At 42.2% G+C, this 23807-nt stretch overlaps 1 protein-coding gene across 2 annotated transcripts in view; it reads left to right on the top strand.

Moving 5' to 3' along the window:
• The window catches only part of RASSF1 (Ras association domain family member 1), a 1450617-nt gene that overhangs the window by 1401956 nt on the left and 24854 nt on the right, over positions 1–23807 (top strand). The window contains exon 1 of one of the 2 annotated variants that reach the window (XM_044078649.1): positions 11560–11982. The exons of the other annotated variant lie outside the window; for it this stretch is intronic. Coding sequence (XP_043934584.1) covers positions 11827–11982 — 156 coding nt within the window. The 5' untranslated portion in view covers positions 11560–11826. Of the gene's footprint in view, positions 1–11559; positions 11983–23807 lie in introns of those variants that run through there. 2 annotated transcript variants of the gene reach the window in all.

The following is a 23807-nucleotide window of genomic DNA, read 5'->3' as shown; positions in this document are numbered from 1 at the left end:
GAATGCAAGCCATGATCCTGCTTAATTTTCTTATAACAACATATACACTTAATTATTTTCTGTAGGTCATACTTCACTGCAAGCTAGATATTACAGTCACATAAACAAATAAATAATGCATTTTAATACTGTTTTTATTAGAACAGATCACTACAGAAAGCAATGACACCTAGTAAACAAAACAAGATTATTTGACTCCAGCCCTTGAGGGAAAAGAGTAGACAAAGTCAGGTAATAAAAGGATAGTCCCTCACACCCTTTAAAAGAATTCTGACCAAGACCTTGTCAAGCAGGATCTACTGGAATACCTAGGAAGTAAAGAATTACAAAGACAGTAAAAAGCAAAATTTCTCAAAAGAATAAACATTTTTTACAACTCATAATCTTGAAACAAATTAATACGTTTTCTTACACAGAGATGTTCAGTTGGAAAACCAGCACAAAACATATGGGCACCAGTGCAACATTCTTGGTAAGAGGTGTAGAGTGCATTTGAAAAAAAAAATAAAGACAAATTGGCAGTACTATGTCAAATAATGTGAGAGAGCTAGGGACAGTCCCACTGTGGGCAATTGTGTCCTGCAAAAAAACTAAAAATGGCAAACGTCCTGAGATTTTTAAGACAAAATATATTTCTTAAGTTTTCATTAATAGTTGAATAAAACAGTTATTTTGTATCTGGAACACATAAACACTATATGAAATAGCATAAGCAACTCAAATGCTCAAAAATAAGCTTTTATTTTGGCAAAAAAGTGAAGTTCTGTCCTTTGCACTGGCTGTAGGTATGTTTTATCCTGCAAAATCTCACATTTCTGAAAAAAAAAAATGTCCCACTCTGGGCATTTGAAAAGGTGGCAACCCTAGAGAGAGCTGTTAGATCTTGCAGAATTTTAAGAAGTCTAATAGGTAGTGGCAGAGACTAAGAGCACGTGATATTTAAGTTCCAAGTCTGGTACTATGGGCTGTCTCAACAGACTTGCCATTTTTTCTGTCACTGTTTTCTAAGCTTCTGGGTAAATGTGCCTTAAAACACTGGTGGCACTTTTGCTGCATTAACTGTAATCCTCCAATCCATTAATTCATTCCAAAACTCACTTATCCATCTCACGGTCATGAGGAGACTATTTCTATCATATCCTCCTGGACATATACCAGACAATCACAGATGCGGACAGATAACACAAGCCTAAGGAGGATATGAAGCATCCCAGTTCTCAAACTAATATCTTCCAGATGTGGAAAGAAACCAGAAGCCTAAAAAAAAAACAGATGGACAGAAGTAGGACATGAAGACTCCAGACAAAGGTAACCTTAACTAGCACCCAATGTAGAGAACCAAGCAATGTGAGGCTAGCAGCTGCACCCCTATGTTGTCTCTGCTCCATAATGATGAGAAAACATAAAATAGGATTACTGAAGAACATGCATTTTAGCCGGTAGAAGGAAACTGCATAGCCTTTTCAGTCCATATGATGCTAAATCAGAGGTGAACAAGCCAGAACCAGTTTGAGACTGGTTTAATTTAGTGATGTTGACCTATGTTTACATTTGAAGGAAAAGATCATATGAAAACATTCATCTTTAAAGTAAGCATTTTGCTCAGCCAATGTACTCAAAACAAAGTGATAGGTAAAATATATGGCCTTAATTTGACTTATAGAATTCAGGCAGACCATTTTGATTCAGCTTGTCTTGATTCTAAGTGAAGAATGCTTGACTTTTTCACCTTTGTGCTGGTGCAGCTAGCCCTAAGAAGGTTGATCCTCCCTATATGTTCCAATTTAGCCACTGGCGTTTAATGCTTATTTCACTTTTTTTTTTAATTATGGAGTTTAATAGACAGGCTAGGAACTTGTTTAGGCCGCTTGCCTTGTCATAACAGAAAATAGTAAAGGAAATATTCAGTTTCTTCACTAAAGCACCATTATCTGTTTGGGGTAAAACAAGTTGATCCAAATTAGTAAAAAACCTTAGACCTGTCATTGTCAATTTCAAATTACCTTCTGGGATCCATACAGTGGAACAGGCCCTCTCCAAAATTCTGAGGCTAATAATAAAATGAAGGTAGTTGAATTATCTAGCTCATGGCAGTCTCTAAAATAATTTTAGGAATGAAGGAAGGATTAGGAGCAAAGGCTTCCCTATACCTGTAAAGAAAACAAAAAACCGTATGGAGGCAATCATCTGAAGGACAGCAGCTTTAGAAATTTTCTGGGTGACACAACAAGTGTTAAAACTACTGTGCTCCACATTAGAAATGTAAAGACCTTTGTCTGCACTGATTCAAAAGAGGCTTTGGTGGGGTTTCTGATGTGAATGACTGAGGCATAAGCATTCATTAATATGTCCTTTGACCACAAATGATCCAGAATGCAACTTACCTAACAACCTCCTGCACTCACTGAAAAAATGCTTTTTGAAGAGGGATAAACTTTGTATTTACCCCCACATCTCCTTTACTTATATATTTTAATTCACTGATCAGGCAGCCATAGAAAAGAGAAACCACCCAATACAGTGCACAGCAGTCTCACACAAACACTGATCCCGCAGGGCCTATATTGTTGCAATGCAACTTACAAGTAAGAATAAATTTGGACAGATGAGATCAGACATTTACAACCTGATCTAAAAATAATCATTAATCATTAGCAGGGAAGTCTCTGACAAGTTTTTCTAAAAGAACGTTAACATCCCAATCTAGAACTGCTGATCTTCTGAGTGGTTTAAGATGTAAAACATCCATGAGGAAAGGTTTTGCAGTGGGAAGATATGTTGAAGATGGCCCCCGAGGCAGATTTACCAACAAATCTAAAGATGTGTATCTTAATGGAAGTATGTTACAGATCAAGTCTTATCATCTCATCTGAGAAGGTCATAAGTACTGGTATTTCAGCTTACTTCCAGATGTTCCTTCTAGCAACAATGAAGGAACATCTTCTCTATAGTACTAGATTTGGTAGTTTCCTGTAAGACTATTATGACATCATCCATAAAGTTCTCCCTGCAGGATTAAAACCTTAGCACACATGCTATCAAGTGCAGACTAAGAAGGCTATGGTACAGTGGACAATAATTAATAAAAAGTTGAAGGAATTTATCTGTGAGGAGAAGAGTTAAGTGGGATAAACTGATCCTTCCAATAGAACAAGGTAGTTTAGGATCACCTGACTAAAAATAAGTAGGTTATAATTCAAAGTGGAAAGGGATGATGATGATGAAGCTGGGGGGATTTCAAGAAATAAAACAGACAGTGGGATTTTGGATAGAGATCCTTAAATGAGTAATAACAACCACGTAGAATATTATATACCTAAAGTAGCAGAAAATATTCTAGGAACTAAGCCAACACGAGAATGGAGAAAACAGATTTTTGCCAGAAGGGATGACTTTAAGTAGGAGTACAGGGAACAGGCAAGAGGGGTCTGGACTCTACTGGAGAAAACTGGTAAACGAACCAAGGTATTAACTATAAGAACCAATCAGAGGAGGTTAGAAAATATTGGGAAGAGAGACTGGAAAAGCAACTTGCAAGGGGAACAACGGAAGGACATATGTATGGATCCCAAGTATGCAACAAAGCCCAGGAAGTTGAGGGTTTTTGCTTGGAAGTGTTTACATAGGTATTTCTATATCACAAGCAGACTTCAAAGAATTTTTTCCTCAGGTAGACAGCAGTGAAGGCGGTGTGATGGGGAAGAATGATGTAAATGGGGACATACTTTTTGGGAGTGTAATGAGTTGACAAATTTAAAAAATTCCACACAGAGTACTCTGTCAGAAATACTGAGTGAGCAAATGGCTGTGGCTAAGGAAATTATTCTTTTGAGATTGGACACAGGATCTGAACTGCATAGCTACAGTGAGACATTAAGTTTAATCCTGTTAGCTCCAAAAAAAGCAATTACTAGAAGATGGAAATCAAAGTCTAAACTAACTGTATTTAAAGTACTGAATATTATAAAAGTGATAGAACTGTAAGAGGGATCTTTAGAAAAGGGAAACTACAAATTACACAGAAATAAATGGAAATTGTGAGAACAATGTATGCAGAATAATGTTCTTGAGGAGGAGTGATGTTTAAGGGAAGGCAGGAATTGAACAAATTATGGAGTGCTGACGGTTTGCTTTGTCACCTCACAACAAGAGGTTCTCCAGTTCGATTCTCAGCTGGGGTACCTCTGTGCAGAGTCTGCATGTCCTCACTGTGGTCACATGGGTTTCCTCTCACATTCCAAAGACATACAGTAGGTAGACTGGACACTCTACATTGGCTGTAGGTGAGAGCATGTACGTGAGTGGTATGAATGAACTTTAACAGCAGGACTAGCCTGTGCTTGAAAGTTTTCTGGATTAAATTTGTTTTTGTTGCGGGTGATTTTAAAGGTAGTTTGGTTGGGATAAAGGATTTTTGTCTAGATATATAGGTAAATGAATGGTCACTAATATCATCACAAAGGATACCTACTTTATAAGAGAGAGGATGGCTGTTAATTAAGATCCAGTCTAAGACACTTTCTTTGCAACTGGGTTTATGGATTCTGGTAGGGGTGGTAATAGTTTGGGAAAAGCCATAGAGGTTTATATGGGTTGTCGGTTTATGAGTGGTACAGGTGTTCCAGTCTATATTAAAGTCACCGAGTACAATGGCTTCCTGTGGGAAGGATGTAGAAAGCCAGCACAGGATACTTTCTAAGATGCTGATGGTATTGCCTGGGGAAGGTAGGAGCATATTATGTATATAGATTTAGTAGTATTGAGCTGGAGCTTGGAGTTAGTATATTTAGTTAGTGGATGTGGGGGGGGGGGACAGCCCCCCACTTTATTTTAAAAGTAGGTGTGTTTGTGTAGGTGTTCCCCACATCTACTTCAAGTCCTAGAAGACCCCTACATGGAGCTTCCACTTATGAGGGCCTGTCCATAGGTTCATACTAGGCTATCTGCCCTAGGGCATTTATAAGCCTAGCCAGAGTGTGTTTGGCTTTCGCCACCCATTTTAAATTAATTTTGCTATGCCCTTTTTCGAGGTTAGTATACTGTGCCTCTGTCTAACAGTGACACAGAAGTGATGCCCGGGGTAAACCTATGATCTCCCATCCACTCATCAAGATTCCTCTTGAAGAGAGTCAATGAGGGACTCTGCCTAACCTGGACTGGGATTTTATTCCAGAGTGAAGGGAGCCTCTGGGTTATGAATCTGTTCCTCCAGCATGTCCTATTTATTTCAGTGCTGAGGTTCAAGTCTCTCGAGCGCATAGCTCGATGGGATTTGGATTTTCTGAGGTGCAGCATGTCCATTAATTCCGGGTTGGACATGGCTTTATACGTCAGGCACAGATCGCCTCTGAGCAGGCGGTATGCCACTGAGTAGAGCTGGAGTTTCTTTAACTGGGCAGCATATGGCATTTGTTTGAGCCCTTTGATCCTCTTGGTGAGGTACTTTTGGGGTCTTTCCAGTTGCTGCAGGTGCCTGGTAAGGTACATCCCAAAAGGGGCATTGTACTCAATTATGGGCCTGATGAGGGCAGGATCTGCTTAGTCTGTCTGCCACTTTGTTTGTGTCCTGATGGAATGTATAAGGGTTATAGAGTCAGAGATTGTTGTAGAACCAGTTCAGGCCATCACTGATAACCAGCAAAAAAGTATACCTATTAAATGTCCAGATTTTCACAGAATGTCCAGATTTTTTGCCTCATATTTTTGGTCCTTTTTTTTAATAAAAATGTGGTTTTCTGGAAAATTATTGGCAAATCATTAAAGACTCACGTTAGAAAATAATGACAGACATTTGAGTTTCAGACTTCATGCCCTTCAAAAAATTCATGCTAATGCAAAACCTGTTATTATATCAACTTTTAAGCTTGTAAGAGCAATATTTAAAAATGATCACTACTTTTTGAGTCATTGACCCACTTTTATTTATGGCTTTGTCCAGATTTCTTGCTCTAAGAGGTTGAGAGCTATGCAAAGAGGGCATGACCTAGTACCCCCTTGCTTGTTCAGGTACCATAGCCTGGTAATGTTGTCTGTGACCACTACAAGAAGACAAGGAGTTCATAAGTGGTGAAGAACTGCCTTGCACTTGAACTCTCATGGACATTGCCCCCCACGAAAAATCTGAAAAGTCTATCTGGACAGACTGGAATGGGGTCTGAAGAGAAAGGAAGCCCTGGATTCAGAGACAATCGATCCATCCACCACTGCAGTTCCCGTTTCACAAATCTCATTATCGGTACAGGGGAATCCAAGGGATAAAGGTGCTGTGTCCAAAAATTCATGTGTAGCCTAGCTGTTGGTATCATGAGGTTCACCGATAACATGAGACCTAGAATTCTGAGGAACTTTCTTGCTGAGGCCATGTCTAGAAGAGAGAAATCCAAGAAAATGTCCTAATATGTCAGAACTTTGTCTTCTGGTAGGAAGACCATACTTTTTACTGTGTCTACTCAATGTCCCAAGAAAACAATTCACTGACAGGGTGTGGGGAAGGCCTTTAAAATATTTAATTTGAAGCCCAGGTAGGAAAGGTGGAATGTGACCTTCTCTAAGGACTCTAACCACCTCAATACAAAGCCTGCACAAATCAACAACTTGGCTAAATAAGGAAAATGTTGGATACTTAGGGTTCTGTAATAAGCAACCACTGGGGACAGACACTTTGTAAACACTCCAGGTGCAGTAGATAGTCCAAAAAGGTAATGAAGAAAAACTGATAATGTAAGCCAGACATAGAAAATCTCAAAAATTATCTGAAATTATGAGCAATAGGAATATGGTAATGTGCCCTTGAGATCTAGAGCCACCATGAAAAAGTGGTCTGGAAGCAACACCAGGACCAACTATTAGGTACGCATTTTGAATTTTGGAACTTTTACAAAAGTGTTTAGAAAAGACAAATCTAGACAAGTCTCCAGGAGTGCTGCCTTTTTTAAACAACAAACATCTTTATTAAATTAGCACTTATGACATAGGTGATCATATATTTGTATTGGTGAAAAACAACCATACAGACATATTTTTAGTTGCAAACATTACACATCACTTATAATCTAGTCAGTCAAACACTATATACCCATTTCATTTACTGCTTTTTTTGGCATCCACCAGAATAGTAAGGCCTTACTAAGCCTAAGCAATTCTGAGTTTGTATCACAACTAAAAAAACATAATTTCCTTAGTTGCACCAATTTGCTCACCCAGTACTGAGGAGTGTTCTTTTTTGGTAACAAAAAGATTCTGGAGTAAAATTCTTTGCCTTTGTGTATCGCAAGCACTGGTTCTATGACTCCTACTTTTACATGTGATAGAGCACTGGAGAAAACAGCTCAAAGGCTCATAGGTAAGTACTACGCTATCTGCCAGCGGGCATTTATAACCCTAGCCAGAGTGTCAGCTTTCACCGCCCCATTGATTAATTAACTGAGCCTCTGTCAGGAAGAGCCAATGAAGTGATCCCAGGGGTGTATTTTCTGATACCCATCCACTCGTCAAGGTTTCTCTTGAAGAGTGTTGTGAGGGGCTCTGCCTAATGTAGTTAGGAATTTTGTTCAAAGCATGGGGAGTCTCTGTGACAGGAATCTATTCCTCCAGCATGTTCTATTTATTGTTGTGGCGAGGTTTAGCTCACTAGAGCGAGTGGCTCACAGTGACTTGGATTTCTTTAGGTGAAGCATGTACATCAATTCTGAGTTGGACATGGCTTTGTAAAGTCAGGCAGAGAGCACCTCTGAGTAAGCGATATGCCACTGAGTACAGCTGGAAATTTTCCAATTGGGCTGCATAGGACATATGTTAGAGACCAGTAATCCTCGTGGTGAGGTACTTTTGTGGTCTTTCCAGCTGTTGGAAGTGTCTTGTGAGGTACATCCCAAATGGGGCATTATACTCTATGATGGGTCTGACGAGTGATGAGTAGAGGGGCACTATAACCTCTATATTTCTAGATGCGAACCCCTTAGTAATTAGATGTGCCACATAGCAGGATTTCCTAACTACTTTGGCAATATGATTGTCAAAGGAGAGATTACTATCTACCTGGGTCCCCAGATCTCTTATTACCTCTTCTGTATTAAGAGGGCTGCCACCTATGTGGTAATTCATGGGTGTTTTGTTTTTCCCAAACAGGATGACTATGCATGTTTTGGCATTTAGCTTGAGACCATGACTTTGACACCAGGTGTCCATCTCAGTAAGGCTTTTTTAGAGAATGCCCATGTCAGCCGGAGAGTCAATTATGGCTCCCAGTTTGCGGTCATCGGCGAACTTGGTTAGCCATAGTCCTCCTGTGTTTGCCTGTACTTCTGGGAAGTATATGCCGAACAGCAGGGGTCCCAGGACCGAGCCTTGTGGGACACAATTTGTGACTGGTTTAGAGTCGGACCTGGAGCCCGTTATTCTTACTGTGTGAGTTCTGTCTGTAAGCCAGTTGGCAACCCATCTTGTGAAGTAGGGGTTTATGCTCAGGCTGTTGAGTTTTTCTGTAATTCCTGAGTGGGGAATGGTGTCAAAAGCCTTGGCGAGGTCAAGGTAGGCTGTGTGAACTACCTTCCCCTCATCTATGGCCTTGGTGACTGTCTCGAAGAAGTCAACTAAGTTTAGTAGGCATGATCTGCCCTTAACAAAGCCGAACTGGGTCGGATCAAGTGTTTAGAGGTTCCCAATGTCTTTCTTAATGAGTTCCATGATGATGCGCTCCATAGCCTTGCAGACCAGGCTAGTCAGGCTTATGGGACGATAGTTACCAGGGTCAGTTGTGGCCCCTCCTTTGTGGAAAGGAATAACCATTGCTGTGCGCCATTCTATGGGCATGTAGCCTGTTGAGAGGCTGAGGTTGAACAGTGTGTTTAGGTGGGGGGTTAGTTTGTTCTGTAGTTCGTGCAAGACGCAGCCTGGGACACCATCTGGCCCCATTGACACTGTGTTTTTGGCTTTTGAAAGGGCTGTTTTCACCTGTGCGTCTGTGATTTCCGGGACACTACACTTTTCCGGTATTGTTGTGGGCCCTTTTGGGGGTGAGGGGGGGTGAAGTTTGCACTGAATCTCTCTGCCAGGATGTCCACCAGACTGGTTTCCTTCTCTTAGGGGAGTGAGTCTTGGTTTTGCTAGGGATGGCACGATCCATGCATCCTTGTATGTGCTCACAGAGTGCATTTGTAAAGGTTTCTGCATCTTGGGCAGCGTTATCCTTTAGTGTGGGGGCTGTGAAACTTACCACCTCTGTCTTAAGTAAGGTAAAGTTTGCTTTAGAAAAGTTTTTTACTGTGGTTTCCTTAGTTAGGGGTGGTGGTGGGGTGTGGACATCCAGAGTGATTAGTTTATGGTCTTATCTAACCAGTGATGGGTTGACCTCTGGTGTGGAACACCTGTCGCCCATGTTGGTGATGACCAGGTCCAATATGTTTTCACCATTGGTAGGGGAGTTTACCAGCTGATCCAGGGCATTTGAGTTGATAAATTCCAGGAAGCGCTGGACCTGGGAGTTTGTTTTCCCAGTTAACGGTAGAGTAATTGAAATTGTCCAATATCAGGGTGTTCGGTAGGACCTTCGTGTTTTCCAGTGTCTCCAGAAAGGTGGAGTGTTGGTCCTGGGTCATGGAGGGCGATCTGCAGCAGGCCACAATTTACACTGCAGATTTGCCTGATGTTAGTTGTACATGGATGATCTCAGAGGTATCATGCTGCACCACTAACTTGGAGGTGTAGGTATCCTTGATGAATATGGATACACCCCCTCCTTTTGTGTTTCGGTCCATGTTCTGTGGCCGAAATGTGTGGTATGAGTTGTAGTCCGGTAGTGCTGGGGTGCTATGTGGAGCCCTGAAGCAGGTTTCAGTTACTGCACAGATGTCGACGTTCTCCATAGAGGAATGCTTCAAGCGCATGTATTTTGAGATTTAAACTCCTGGGGTTGAGTAGCTCTGTCTGTTCTGGTGGCTATGGGGGGGTGGTTCCCCTGAAATGGGGAGGATTTTCTATCTACTGCCAAGTGTATCCTCTCTGAATTATTTTCAGAACCCATTTGTCTGATACATGAATGTCCAGGCTGCAGGACTGATAGAGAGTCTATCTCTAGGTGAAGGAAGAAGAGAAGGAATGGCAAGAAGGGGGTAAGGGTACTTTGCTCTGTGGCTCAGCATAGCAATTCCTTTGCAGGGGGGGGTTGCTTCTTTTTCAAAAAAAACTTGTTTGGTTTTGAAGAATTATCCTCCTGTTATTTCCTTTTGGATCCCTGACTTTTGTTTAGCTGGGCTTTTAGTTTGTTCTGCCCCTTGAATGAAGTTGCCTTGTCCAGTATTAATAAGCGCATGTCGCCAATCTTGAGGTACTAGCCAGGAAGGCTAGAATATGTTACAGGAGGATTATTTAAAAAGATGGCATTAGATAATGCCATGTATTTGTGGATCTGCCCTACATTTACTGCTCGAGAAGACACAGGAATGGGTGAGGGAAATTAGTATATTTTACCATCTCTGAGACTTAAACAGAAGTACACCCAATAATTAACAAATACATAAAATGTTTTACAATGTTGATGGCTCTGAAGTATCACTGGCAATCAGGAAGGAAGCTAATCACTGTTTGTTAACCAGTGGCTATTACACAATAAAATAAATTTTCACCATAGTCAACTAGGCAAAGAATCAAGAAAAATGCGCGTCTATTTTTACAAAGTATTTATTTTCCACAGAGGTACGGAACGCGCTCACTTACTTTTGTCAAAACAGAAAAGTTTGAGTAATTTTTGCTTTTAGCAAGCAACGTATCTGCAATGATGGATGTGGCAGGAATATCAAAGCAGAAGAATTACAATACAGCTACTGGCATTTGGTATGTGAAACAGCGATGTGCGTGCACCAAGATGAATAAATGTAGCAGCAGTTCCCGATATATCAGATTTTCACCGATGTCCCTTATTTTTACCTAAAAATGTTGCTGCCACACATTAGTGATTCTTTCAGTTTATGTCCCTAGTGATACTTCAACAGGGATTTCATTCCTCACAAACAAACATGAACTTTCGGCAGTTGTATATTCACTATTAAAAATTACTAACACCATCCCCATCACCAGTTGTGCAGCGCTTAACATTATCACCTTCCACAGAGGTTCTCTAGTTCGATTCTCAGCTGGGTTGCCCTTTATGCGGAGTCTGCATAGATCATTACGGTCCTATGGGTTCCCTCCGGGTATTCCGGTTTCCTCCCACAGTCCAAATACATGCATCTGGAGTATTTCTTCCAGGAAGCGCTGGACCTGCTGAAAATCGGCTCTTTCCTAGCCAGACTTTCCCAGTCAACAAATGTTAGAAAATATATACGTTACAGTTAACTATTAAAATATAGTGGGGTTATCTAACAGTGTAGTACCTCGCAGGATGCGCAGTAGCAAACCCTGCCCTTAAACGCCCACAACTTACCAAGCTATGTTAATAGTAATTACCTGTCATGTAGATAATCTATAATTGTATAATATACTAGCTATTACAACATGTAGACAAATTCCTCGTGGCAATTAAAATATAATTATATACTTCTTCAAAAATACATGCATTCATCACTCGCAAAAAGTCTCTAGAAAATTTCGTGCAGTAAATGGCCGACGACACGCGAAGATTTCGTGAAGCAAATGGCCGACAATTCCCCTTTCCCGCTAGACGACCGATAGTCGAGCCTTCCTCAACTCCTCCCTTTCCCCGCCCTATTACGTCAATGGGGATTCCTTCAGCCGTGGGAATCCAATCACGACCATTTGGAGAGTGAGCACGAAAAGAGTAACTTGGGACTTAGCAAGACGCTTGGGATCTGTTTTTACACGGGAAGCAGCATGTGTGAGATAGAAGCAGTGGTAACACCGGCCTTTGAGATGACGTGGAACAGCACGACGAGTAGCGGCTATTGCAGCCAAGAGGACTCAGATTCGGAGCTTGAGCAGTTTTTCACAGCGCGTACTTCCTTTATCCGCAAACCCCGTAAGGACAAGGTAAGTAGTTCGGAGCTGTTACAACGCAGTGTTTTTAAGGATGAGAGTTACAAAGGACAGAACTCAAGAGTTTTAAAGCTTTGACTACTTTGTGTGTTGATAGTGGGTGGTGGATTTTATTTGTTGGATGATATGATGAGCTTGGTAGAGAATGGGGGACATTTTTCCGATGTGATTTTTTTGATTGATTGGGTGGAAGAGCATACGTGAGTTATTTGTAGGTATTGAAGATACATTTTGAAAGCTGTAGCAAACGTGTTTTAGCCCGGAGCAAATTTTGTGGTCGTGGGGCTTTTGCGAATGTAAATTATAGCATATCGTGGACTGATTGCTGTTTCTGCTTGGTAAACTCCAAAGTGCTTTTCGAAATGTGAACCACTCCCAGTCTGGACCCGTGGGTTTAAACAAAATTCGTGTAGTTGTTATGAGAATGTTGCCAGTACAAACTACTTCCTAAAAGCGGACAAGATAGACTTGAGAGTATTTTATAATGTAGTACCCCGATCGTCATGTTTACATTCCCGTAATCAATTGAAGCAGTACTGTGAGGTGTATAATTTCACTACCCGTGTCTCATTCGGACTTTAGGTTTGCGTTCTAAAAATTGCCATCAACGTGAAATTGGTCAGTTAAGTTCTTATCCTTTGACAGGATCAGCTATATAAAGTCCCATAAGTAATGTGACATTCTTGTTTAACTTTTCATCTTTCTTTTCTTTTGGTTTTCGCGAGCTGTTCGGTTGTATGCAGCTAGACCTTTCAGCTTCTGGCTGTCAGTCCAAGTAGTTTATTTATGAAATGGGGATGGGGCGGGGTTTGTTAATGAGTCCGGTGTATTGTGTCTTTGAGAAGTGACCGTTATTTCAGGAAATCTACCTGAAGCTTTTATACAGAGCTTCCTCATATATACAACTAAATCGGTGTCGTTCTTTGTTCACCTGAACCATAGTCTGTTGTGAAAGGTTCCAGATATAGTTTCTGTTAATTGTTGTTGGGACTGTCGTTGACAGCATGGCACTTGCAAACTTTCTGAACAATTTAACCTCTCCCGTTTTGTCCATAATGCTCTGCTCTTAAAGACGCCGTCACTTGTTTCCATGTTAGCAAAACCTATCTGGTTTGTCACATTCTCGTTCAGCATTTATGCCTGACCGTCGCTGATGATCTGTCACACAATCCATCCATGTCTTGGCTGGACGCCTTCATTTTCTTCTTCTGTCTGACCCAAAATCTTTACCAGATTGTTTTCTGCTTTTATGCACCTGTGTCCTAATCACTATGACCTGGTCTCTTTGATCTTTCTGCAGTTAGAACTTTGATTTTGCTCATGTGCTCCCCGTTTCATCGTCTGTCCCACAAGTGTGCATCCTACCACCAGTCTCAGGCACTCAATTTCCCTTACTTCTAACTTCCTCATCTGCTTTGCTTTTACTGCCCTGGCCTCACCGCTGTTTTGTACATCTTACTTTCTGGCTTATTTGACGTTTTTCTGCCGTACACGACACCTGGCACTCCATGCCAGTTGGCTGCTGCCACTCTGATTCCAGCTTTATAGTTTCATAGTATAGTACTAGGCTACCTGCCCTGGGACATTTGTAAGCCTAGCCATAGTGATGTAGCTTTTGCCACCCCATGAAACGGTACAAAAATGTACAGGATAAATTTAGAATACTGTGCCTCTGTCTAATTTGATCTCTTCATTCAGGCTTTCTGTCTGACCCCGCCCCCTAGATACTTGAAGCCCCAGCTTCTTCTGTTTTCCTCAGTTTGCTGCCATTACTACTGCTTTATCTGTACTTACTTTCATCCAATGTGCCTTCAGTTATGCTTTCCATCTACCCCTTGGCCTGAAGTTCTTGGTCAGAGTGTGTCTGTAATGCCACATTATCTGCATACAGAAGCTTTGTTGAGCTGTCTTCTCTGACCTGCTTGTTAATGTAATCCACCAGTAGGAACAGCAGTGGGCTCAGAGCTGAACTCTGATGCACACACACACCAACTGGGAGCCCTTTTGTGAGACTGAACATTATGGTTGAGTTGTTGGATTTTTGTACATAGTCTGTACTAATTCTGCCAATGATTCTGGGACTTTTATCCACTTCAAGACTGCCCAAATCTGCTTGGGACCTTGTTATATGCTTTCTCAAAGTCTAGGAATGCCCAGTTGGACTCTCTCATCCCTAGATTCTTCTCAACTGTCTGTCTCACTGCAAACATTGGGTCATTTGTGATTCATCCTGATCCGAGTCCGAACTGCTCATCTCCTTTCTTTCTACTACTCTGTGTATCCATTTGTCAGTCACTACGTCCAGAGCTTTTATGCCACATGACGGGAGTTTGATACCTCCAAAGTGCCCACCGTTATGGATGTTCCCTTTATTCTTGTATATTGACAAGTATGCTTATTCTGCGGTCATCTGGAATATTCCTTTCTCTCCACACTGCTTTAAGTGCCCATAGGAACCATTTCTACCTTTATTTCATCCATTATCTTTATCGTCTGCTGTGACCTCATCTGAGCCTGCAGCTTTCCCAGACTTCATTTGCAGTCGATTGTGGCAACCAGTGGTCTTATGCTGTGGTCTGCCTGTTTCACTGAGGATAACTTTGCAATTGCTGATTCTTACCCCAGGGCCCTTTCCTTTCTAGGTGGAAGTCTAGCCAAGTTGCATGTTGGCTACTGTTTGTATTAGGTTTAGAGTGGCCTATCCTTCCTTTTGCCCCACCCATTATCAACACCAATTTGTGTTGTCCTGCTTTGTCTAGTAGGTCTTGCAACTGTTGTCTGAATGTAATCTACTCTTCTTTTCACTGTCGTAACTCTGCTGTGAGCCATATGAATAATGTCCTATCATTAGGCTGAATCCTGATTGCCATGAGTCTGTCACTAATTCTGGTGATGTCCTTCACTGCCTTCTGAATTATCTTTTCACCACAGTTTCCACACCATTTCTAGCCTGCCCTCCTGTGTAGTAGACTCTGGATCCAAAGCCAAAGTTGCTTTGCTGCTTTGTCCATTCATCTTGTTTCCTGGACACGTAGGATGTCCAGCCTCCTCTGTGCCATCATGTCATCCACTTTTAAGCTCCACAGCAGTTAGTTCATGTTTGGCAAGTTGATTGGTTTTACATCCAGTTTTCACTCAACAGAGCTATCCCAGGTAACCCAGGGTGAATACTGGCCAGCCAGTAGCTTATTGATCCAGGGCTGCTGGGCTTTATGGTGGGCACACGCTGGCTGATAGGGTCACATATCCTCCCACTGTTAGCATGGATCCCTGGCATAGATCATAGTAGACAGGGTCCTCATCCTGTTTATCACTGGAAAATATCCATGCCAGTTTGGCAACATTAGTGAACATGATGCATCTCCTAGAGCTGTAATTTTACACAGAGGGGTGCCCAGCCCTGTCACATTGGGCAAACTGTGTTCTGTCCTGTATGTATAAAGATGTTCATCGTGGTTCACTGTTACAATTATTACTGTAGGGTTCTTCCTGCTGGCAGCAGCCCTCGATCGGCCAGAGTCCCAAAGTCGAGTCCAGCATCGGCTGAAGTCGCTCCTTCCCTGACGTCAGTGCGCCTGGGGTATAAATGCCTCAGCCGACGCCATTTTCCCCAGTCTTACTTGCCATGCGGTGCCCATAGCAAAGCAGTTCGCAAGTGCCGGTCGGCCGACTCCTGTTTACTTTTGGTGACTTTTGTATCGAAGACTTCTTATTTTAAGCTAAGTACCCCATTGGGGAAACCTTTTTCTTGATCCAGTCTGATGTCAGAAAAAGTTAATTCTTGTGGGAAGCAATTACCTCATAAGGATTTTCACTCTTACTGTATACCTTGCCTAGGCTCTGACCACGACTTAGCTAATTGTAGGCTTTGTGCTAGATTTAACCAATGCACTGTTAGGTGTAGGTACGATTTTGCCTTCCATTATTTTGGAAAAAGATTTAATTACAATGTGCTGTGGTGGTGCTGCGGTAGCATTGTCGCCTCACAGTTAGACGTTGCCCGTTCGATTCTCAGAGCGTCTTCTGTGTGGCGACATGCGTGAATGAGCGTTCCTTCGTTGAAGGTTGTGCGTTAGGCCCGGCAAGCCAGCACGTCAAAATCTACTGCCTATCGTTAGCGGGCCAGAGTTCCGCTGTGGCGACCCCTAACCGGGAAAAGCCGAAAGAAACAAACATGTCGTCGGATTCTTATCCGGCTACCGGAGTGTATAAGAGGCGCAAGAATAAAGACAGGCCTCCGAGGTCCAAAGCGGACGACATTATTCAACCAGAGCCAGTTGCCGGTTCGTCGGTCGTCAGTGAGGCGCTTTGCAGCCCCTGCCGTCCGCCACTTTTGAACCGGTTGCCTGTACAGACTCCCACGAGGAGTCGATGGGGCCTTCAGAATTTCCAGGGATTGGACCTTCGGATAATGCTCCCTCAGATGGGTCCGGAGCCGCTGTGCAGGCACCGGCTTCTGAGGGAGTTTTCAGGCCTATACAGCTTCATGTAAAGATGGCTTCAGTTTTGCAGTCAAAGACTAAGGCTCCGGCAAAGACAAAGCAGCAAGCACATGCTCCTTCTGATCAGGGCCCTAGACCTCAAAGACAGATGCTTAAAATGGCTGAAGATCTGTTAACTATGATCGGGGGTTCCCATCCCCCTCCTGACAAGAGACCTAGGCTAGAGCCAGATTATGATTCCTCGGATCAAGTTTCAATTTCTTCTGTTTCTTCCTCTAAGCAGGATTATTCCTTCCCTCCTTATGAGGATTCTAATGCTGAAGAATCCCTTCCTTCAGCCTCTCCTCCTGAGGATTATTCATTTGGGGAAACTGTATGACATGAGAGAGCATTTTCACTGGAAAGGACAGGAATACTCTGAATCCAAGAAAAGGCTTAGGGATTTTCTTCTGCTCCCACAGCATAGGCCCCTGGCTATTCCCCCTGTATTGGACATTGTGGATGATGTTTTTACAGAGGAGTCTCTTCTGATTCTTTTCCTCCTGCTCCTGTCAAACCGGATAGGTATTATAGGGTTCCAGATTCTCACAAATTTCTTTATAGGGTTCCAGATTCCCACAAATTTCTTTTTAAGAACACTTCAGCTGATCCAGAAACTATTTCTCAGGGCCCTAAAGGTGTTAAAGCAGCCTCTGCTAAGAATCCTATTCCCTCTGACCGAGAGTCCAGAGCCTTGGAAAGATGGGGCAAAAAAGTTTCTACTTCTGCTACATTGTCTATTGGAGCTTTGAATTGTCAGTTTCATATGTTGAAATATCAGCAATACCTTTTGTCTGTGTTAAAACAAAAGATGTCTGCTGTTTCTGGTGGTGCAGAAAATAAGGCGTTACAGGATTTATTGCATGCTACCGAGCAGGCGGGTAAACATACCCTGCACTGTGGTTTTGATTCTTTGGAGGCTTCTTGCAGGGATGCAGCAACTGGCACAGTTATTAGACTGCATGCTTGGTTAAAGGAGCAAAGGTTGCCGGAGCAGGTTAAGGCAAAACTTTTAGATGCCCCTTTGCAGCACAATGCTTTGTTTGGGGCCAAAGCTGAGGAGGTATTGAAGAAAATGGAAGACAAAGCCAAATCTATGCAGACGGTTAAAGATTTTCTACAGATACAACCCCCTAGATTTAGCAGGAACTGGCCAGCTAAACCTTTATTTCCGAGCTCGGACAGACCTCAGAGAGGCAGATACGGGCGTTCTAGAGGTAGAGGACAGGCACAGCCCCCTTTAAGAAATAAGCAGTGGAATGCCCCCTCTCACAAGGGAGGAGAAGATAGGTCACAACCTTACAGGAAATGGTCATTATGACTCTCCCTTACTAGCTCCAGGGGCTCCCTTCCTGGATGCACCTTTGGGAGGAAAAATCTCTTTTTATCACAATTGGAGACACATAACCCAAGACAAATGGGTTCTGGACATAGTTTCAAGGGGTTACAAGTTTCATTTCCATACCTTGCCAAAACCAAACTGATGCCAGATCTGACAAAGCGTCACTGGGCAGAGGCACAACAGCAAGTTCAGTCCCTCATGGCTATGAGGGTCATAGGATTGGTACCAAATTCAGAAATGGGGCAAGGGTTTTATTCAAGACTTTTCCTGGTTCCCAGGAAGGAAAACACATGGAGACCAATCCTGGACCTTTCCGTATTAAACTATGCTGAGCAAGAACGCTTTGATGCTAGCTGTACAGAATGCCCTAACAACCTTCAATGATCTTATTCTACCGGGGCAATTACTGATAAAGACGGACAACACTACAGTGATTTGGTACATAAACGAGCAGGGAGGCTGTCACTCTTACCCCCTGTGCAGATTGGCCATGACTGTGGAACACAGCACTGGCCAGCAAGGTAGACTTACAAGCTCAATTCCTGCCAGGAAAGGACAACACTCTGGCAGACAGTCTAAGCAGAAACCTTTCAGATCCACACGAATGGATGTTGTATGTTCGGATATTCTGGATGATAACAGAGGCGTGGGGGTGCCCAGACATAGATCTTTTTGCATTCCCCCAAAACCATCAACTTCAAACATTCTGCACGAGGACCTACCACAAACTAGCATGGAAAGTGGATGCCCTTTCATTCAGTTGGAAACGCCTCTCAGTATATGCTTTTCCTCCTTTGCCTCTTCTACCACGGGTACTTCTGAAGATCAAACAGGACAGACCGCAAATGATTTTACTGGCTCCCAACTGGCCTCAGCAATTCTGGTATTCCACCATGATGACCCTGGCTCAGGGTCCACCCGGGATTCTGCCACAAATTCCACATCTACTGTCTCAACAAGACGGCCAGATCCTGCACAGCCATGTCAAAACTCTGAATCTAGCCGCCTGGCGGATCCAGGGTCTTTAAACAGCTCTACCCTTACCAAACAGGTAATGGACGTAATCCTTGAAGCTAGAAGGCCCAGCACCAGGAAATCTTATGCAGGTAAATGGAAAAGATTTTGCTCCAGGAATCAGGCCCAAGGTTTTGTTACATAAGGGCCTATCTTTTTCATCTAGCAAAATTCATGCTTCTGCTATTTCTGCACGCTACAATGTGGATCCCCCAATCTTTTTTTCTCATCCGATACTTAAACAGTATCTCACAGGGGCAAAGAATATAAGGCCCCCCTATAAGAGCACCAGTTCCCACTTGGGATCCCAACTTTGTTTTGGAAAAGTTAACTTTGTCTCCTTTTGAACCTGCAGCTTCCACAGATTTGAAGTTTTTATCATGGAAAACTGCTTTTCTTTTAGCTATAACCTCTGCCAGAAGAGTTTCGGAATTACAAGCACTCATGGCTGCGGAACCCTTCATTATTTTTCATAGGGTGTCCTTGAGGACTAACCCCACCTTTTATGCCTAAGGTGGTTTCGAAAGTAGTCTTGAATCAGACTATTCATTTACCTACCTTTTATCCTAATCCTCAAAGTGAAGAGGAGAGAATTTTGCATTTTTTAGATATACACAGGCAGCTTCGTTTTTACCTGGACAGGACTAAGATTTTCAGGAAATCTGATCAATTGTTTGTAGCTTATGCTTCTACTTCACCGGGGAGAGCAATCACTAAACAAACTATTTCTAAGTGGATTGCACACTGTATCAAGTTCTGTTACTCTCATCATGACAAACCAGTTCCTGTTAATGTTAGAACACATTCTACCAGAGCTACTGCTACTTCAGCAGCTTTTCTCAGTGGAGTTCCTACTAAGGAAATCTTAGAAGCTGCAACTTGGAGTTCTGTGCATACTTTTTCTAAGCACTACAACCTCCCTCTCTATTCTAAATCTAGGACAGGCTTTGCCTCTGCAGTCCTGCAGGGTTTTGTAGCTGCCCCTTCTGTTCCTTCTCCAGCCACCCTTTCTTAGCTTTGGGATTCAACCCTACAATAATGACTGTAACAGTGAACCACGATGAACATAGCACAGTTGTGTACTACATAAATGTAGATGTTCGAGTATGTTCACTGTTAACAGTCTGGGTTACCCTCCCTCCTATTCCCTCTTTTTTTTTTTTTTTTTTTTTTTTTTTTTTTTTTGTTCTTTGAGTACTGTCTGTGTCTCCTTTTTCTGTGCAGCACAATATTAGAAGATAGATTTCTCCTTCAGATGGTCTTTGTACATTTGTCCTACGTGTTCAGCATTTTCAACTGTTTGAAATTTCTTGTAGAAGATTTTGGCATAAACCTGAATTGATCGGTTCAAGTAAGTGTTCAGTTTGTAGTTGGTCTGTGGTGCTTCATTACAGGAGTTATGCCAAGTGTCCTTCATCAAATTGCATCTGCCTTCTCAGACCGACACACAACTTATAGGTTCTCCTTTGCGACAAAAGCTCTTTATCACTCATGTTCTATGAGACTGTAAACCAACTTTTGTGGAACCATGTCTGTTAAGTTTTCTCTCTCTTATTTTATATCTGCATCCTTTCCGGTTAGCCGTCGATGGCCTTTATAGGTTCATATGTTTATACTAGGCTATCTGCCCGAGGGCATTTACAAGCCTAGCCCATAGTTTTGTGGCTTACGCCACCCCTTTAGTTTGGAGAAACTATGCCCATTATTTTGCAGTGCCTCTGTTGAGCAGAGACACTGAGGTAATCCCTGGGGTATATCTGCGATCTCCCATCCATTGGTCAAGACTTTGCCAGTCTCTTCTTGTCATTATGTGGTTTGCTTACAGCTGCTTTCGGCTGCACTTTTGATAAGCATTGGCACTTCTCTATTGATTTTCATGTGCTGTTGTCTTTTCTTAATACTTGATGTCGGGCTCAGATTTGTATTTCCGCCTCCATTATGCAGTTACCCGAGTCATTTTAGGCTGGTTTTCCCACTGTATTACTGAGGTCCATGCAGACCTTTTTAATAGTGACTGATCTTTTATTTATATATATATATATATATATATATATATATATATATAAGCAGATGGTAGTTGTGTGTGTGTGTAGGCTTGCTTTGCAGCTAGCACGTCATGATAGGGCTTGAGTTGTGATGCTAGTATTGGTATGTCTTTTTATGTTGAGCAGTTTTTCTATCCTTTTACTTTGAAATGAAAACCATTTACTAAGGCTGTAGTACACCTTGCCATTACCAAATTTCATTTGTGCTGCTTAAGATATCATTAAAGTGGTCTATAAAGTTGTGCTTCATTGAAGGAGAAAGGTAATTTATAGTAATTTGGATAGCAAAGTGCAAGTTGGAGGTGCTTCATCAGAAAGTATGAAAGTGACCAGTGATGTCCTTTGGGACTTGGTGCTGGGAACTCTCCTTTTACTGTATTTACTTCTCTCATCTCCAGGTAGAGTCAAGCCTATTGTTTGCTTAAAGTGTAGCATAGCCATTATTGTAGATGGCCCCTCTTCTCATCATATTGGCTAGACAATGTCTTTACAAGATGAAAATCTAGCTAGGGATGTGAGCGCGTCTCCTCCTCTGTTCTAAAGGGGTAAACTGCTTTTTATATTTCCTGAGCTACCGAGATAGTATGGAAGTGCTGTTTATCCAGTTATTTCTAGACTTTTAGGACAGATTGGACTTGTGGAGAAACGGGAGGTCCAAAGAATATGTGCCTTTGGAGACCTGATTGTCTGGATGCCCTGTGTTTGAGTATTGTTGGAGATATTGGGCTTGCAGAAAATTAGTGACCTAAATCTTCAACAGATGAAACATGGAGGAGTAGCTTTATGACCCAGCATCTCCCAAATCTATGGACTACACTTCCCATGGATGTTAAACAATGTGGCTTACTTCCTGTAATCCTAGACTATACAACTGCATGGGTATTGCAAATTTACTCCAAAATTGACTGACATGCCCAAGAGAAAGGAGGCCCTGTCTGAGGGTGGGATGCATGCCCAAGAGAAAGGAGGCCCTGTCTGAGGGTGGGATGCATGGCTGGTAATAAAGTGCTATGTGTTCAGTGTCTCCACCCCCCAGCGGTGATGATTGTAATATGATGCAGGTGTTCCTTCTGTTGCATGTTTATATTGGTGTCTGCTAATCCATCTTAATGTCACATCGTCTGTGCTTTCATGTTTAACTTTTGTGAGCATCTGGCTAGGTAGAGTGAGGGCATTTAAAAATGTATAAATACATCCGCCTTACTGGTTCTTGTATGTACATATTGATGCTGCTTGTGCAAAAGGTTTTTGTTCTAGTTTGTGTGGTTTTGTTCTAGTTCGTGTAATCTTTTTAAGTTGAAGTTTACTATATAATTCTTGGCACAGCAAACATTTTATCACTTGTTCAAAATCCTTTCTTTATGTTGGAACTATGTGATATTTATCAGGTTTGGTTTGAGTCATGGGAACGTCCTTTTCTCAGAATAGGCCCAAGCCTGATAAGAGTTGCTCTTTTTGTCAGCTTTTGCTTTTCCTTCCTCTGTAGTTTTCAATCAGTCTAGCTGCAGTACAGAGTACAAGGGTTCATGTCACTGGGAAGAGGAATACAGACATACTTTATGTTGCCTTCCCACTGGTTTCCTGTTGAAAACGCACTTCCTTGTTCCCAGGTTTCTCTTTTCAATAGAGGAAACCAAACTTTTTTTTTTGCATTTTTATTAGTGTGTGAAGGTATTTGCAGAAAGGTGCAGTACAGAATTGAAGTTTGAACAACAGAGTTGGTTTGGGTGGCAGGTGGTAGATTGTCCCTTGTTACCAGTGACTAGGTTGGCTGACAATATAGTGGGGTTGACTGTTTGCTCCTGTGCAAATCAGGATCTGGGGCATGATTTCATCACCCTACTGTGTATAGATTTTTGCCTAGCATCCAGCCACAACCTCTTTCCCATTTTTGCACATGGGGTTAAAGTGTCACTTCATCTAGAACCAAGGTTCACACCACTGCAGCTGTTCTTCCATTCCACGCACTCGCATGCACATTGACACCTATGCTGGTTTGGTGCCAGTCCCCCTACTGTGTGTCTTTTGGAATGTGGGAGGAAACTGGAACAACCGGAGGAAACCCACACAGACACAAGGGGGCATGCAGGTTCTGCACAAAAGACACCACATCTGAAAATCAAACCAGAGAACCTCTTGCTTTGAGGTGACAGTGTTATTCCTGTGCCATCGTGCTGTATGATGTGTGGTAATGTTTGCATGAGAAGATAACATTCGTACAGACCAAGAAGTATATGCATGTTTTAGTTAAATTTTGTTAATTTAATGATTTTAAAATGGGACTTTTGACATACTTGCTGTCAAAGATTTTCAGAAAGAAGCAATTGCTAACTTTTGGTAGAAGGTAGCTTATTTGTTCTATGGATGATCATAGATTATGTGCCATTGTACATGTCTGCGAGTATGATTGGCTTTTTGCTTATGTTGCTTAAGCGCTGTTATAGCAAAACAAAATGTCATCAGAAATCCAGTAAGAGCCACCTGCTTCCAGACTTCCCTGCCTTAATACATTCTGCTCTAAAGGCACATTAGCAAAACTGTCATTTCATCCTTGGCTTTCTTTCATAATGCTGCAGTGCATGTAATTTTTGTTTTTAACCCTTGGGCACTTTTGCAAGTCATTATAGGCTGAACCATCCAGGAAATCTTCCTCCGCATGAGGTTCCTGATTGGTGTGGGGGGTTGATTTTGGGTGCATCTGCAATAATAATGCCTTTTCTTAATAGAAAGAAGAACAGAAAGTGTCTGCAGGTTCCTTTAGCATTCTACCTCTCTTCCACCAGACCCAGTTACACTGTTCGAACATACATTACAGAACATCTGTAAAATTCCAATTAGTGGAGGTGATGTGCCTCAAACCTGTTCTGCAGCTGTAAACATAAGATTCAAGGTCAGCTATTCTTATGAATAGCATGGTTTCTCTCCCCTGCCACATTG

The sequence above is a fragment of the Protopterus annectens genome, chromosome 7.part1, assembly GCF_019279795.1.
Source record: "Protopterus annectens isolate FY-2018-M chromosome 7.part1, PAN1.0, whole genome shotgun sequence".
In the NCBI taxonomy this organism is placed as follows: domain Eukaryota; kingdom Metazoa; phylum Chordata; order Ceratodontiformes; family Protopteridae; genus Protopterus; species Protopterus annectens.
The sequence above is the reverse complement of the archived record's forward strand: the minus strand, read 5'-3'. Positions and strand labels throughout refer to the sequence as shown.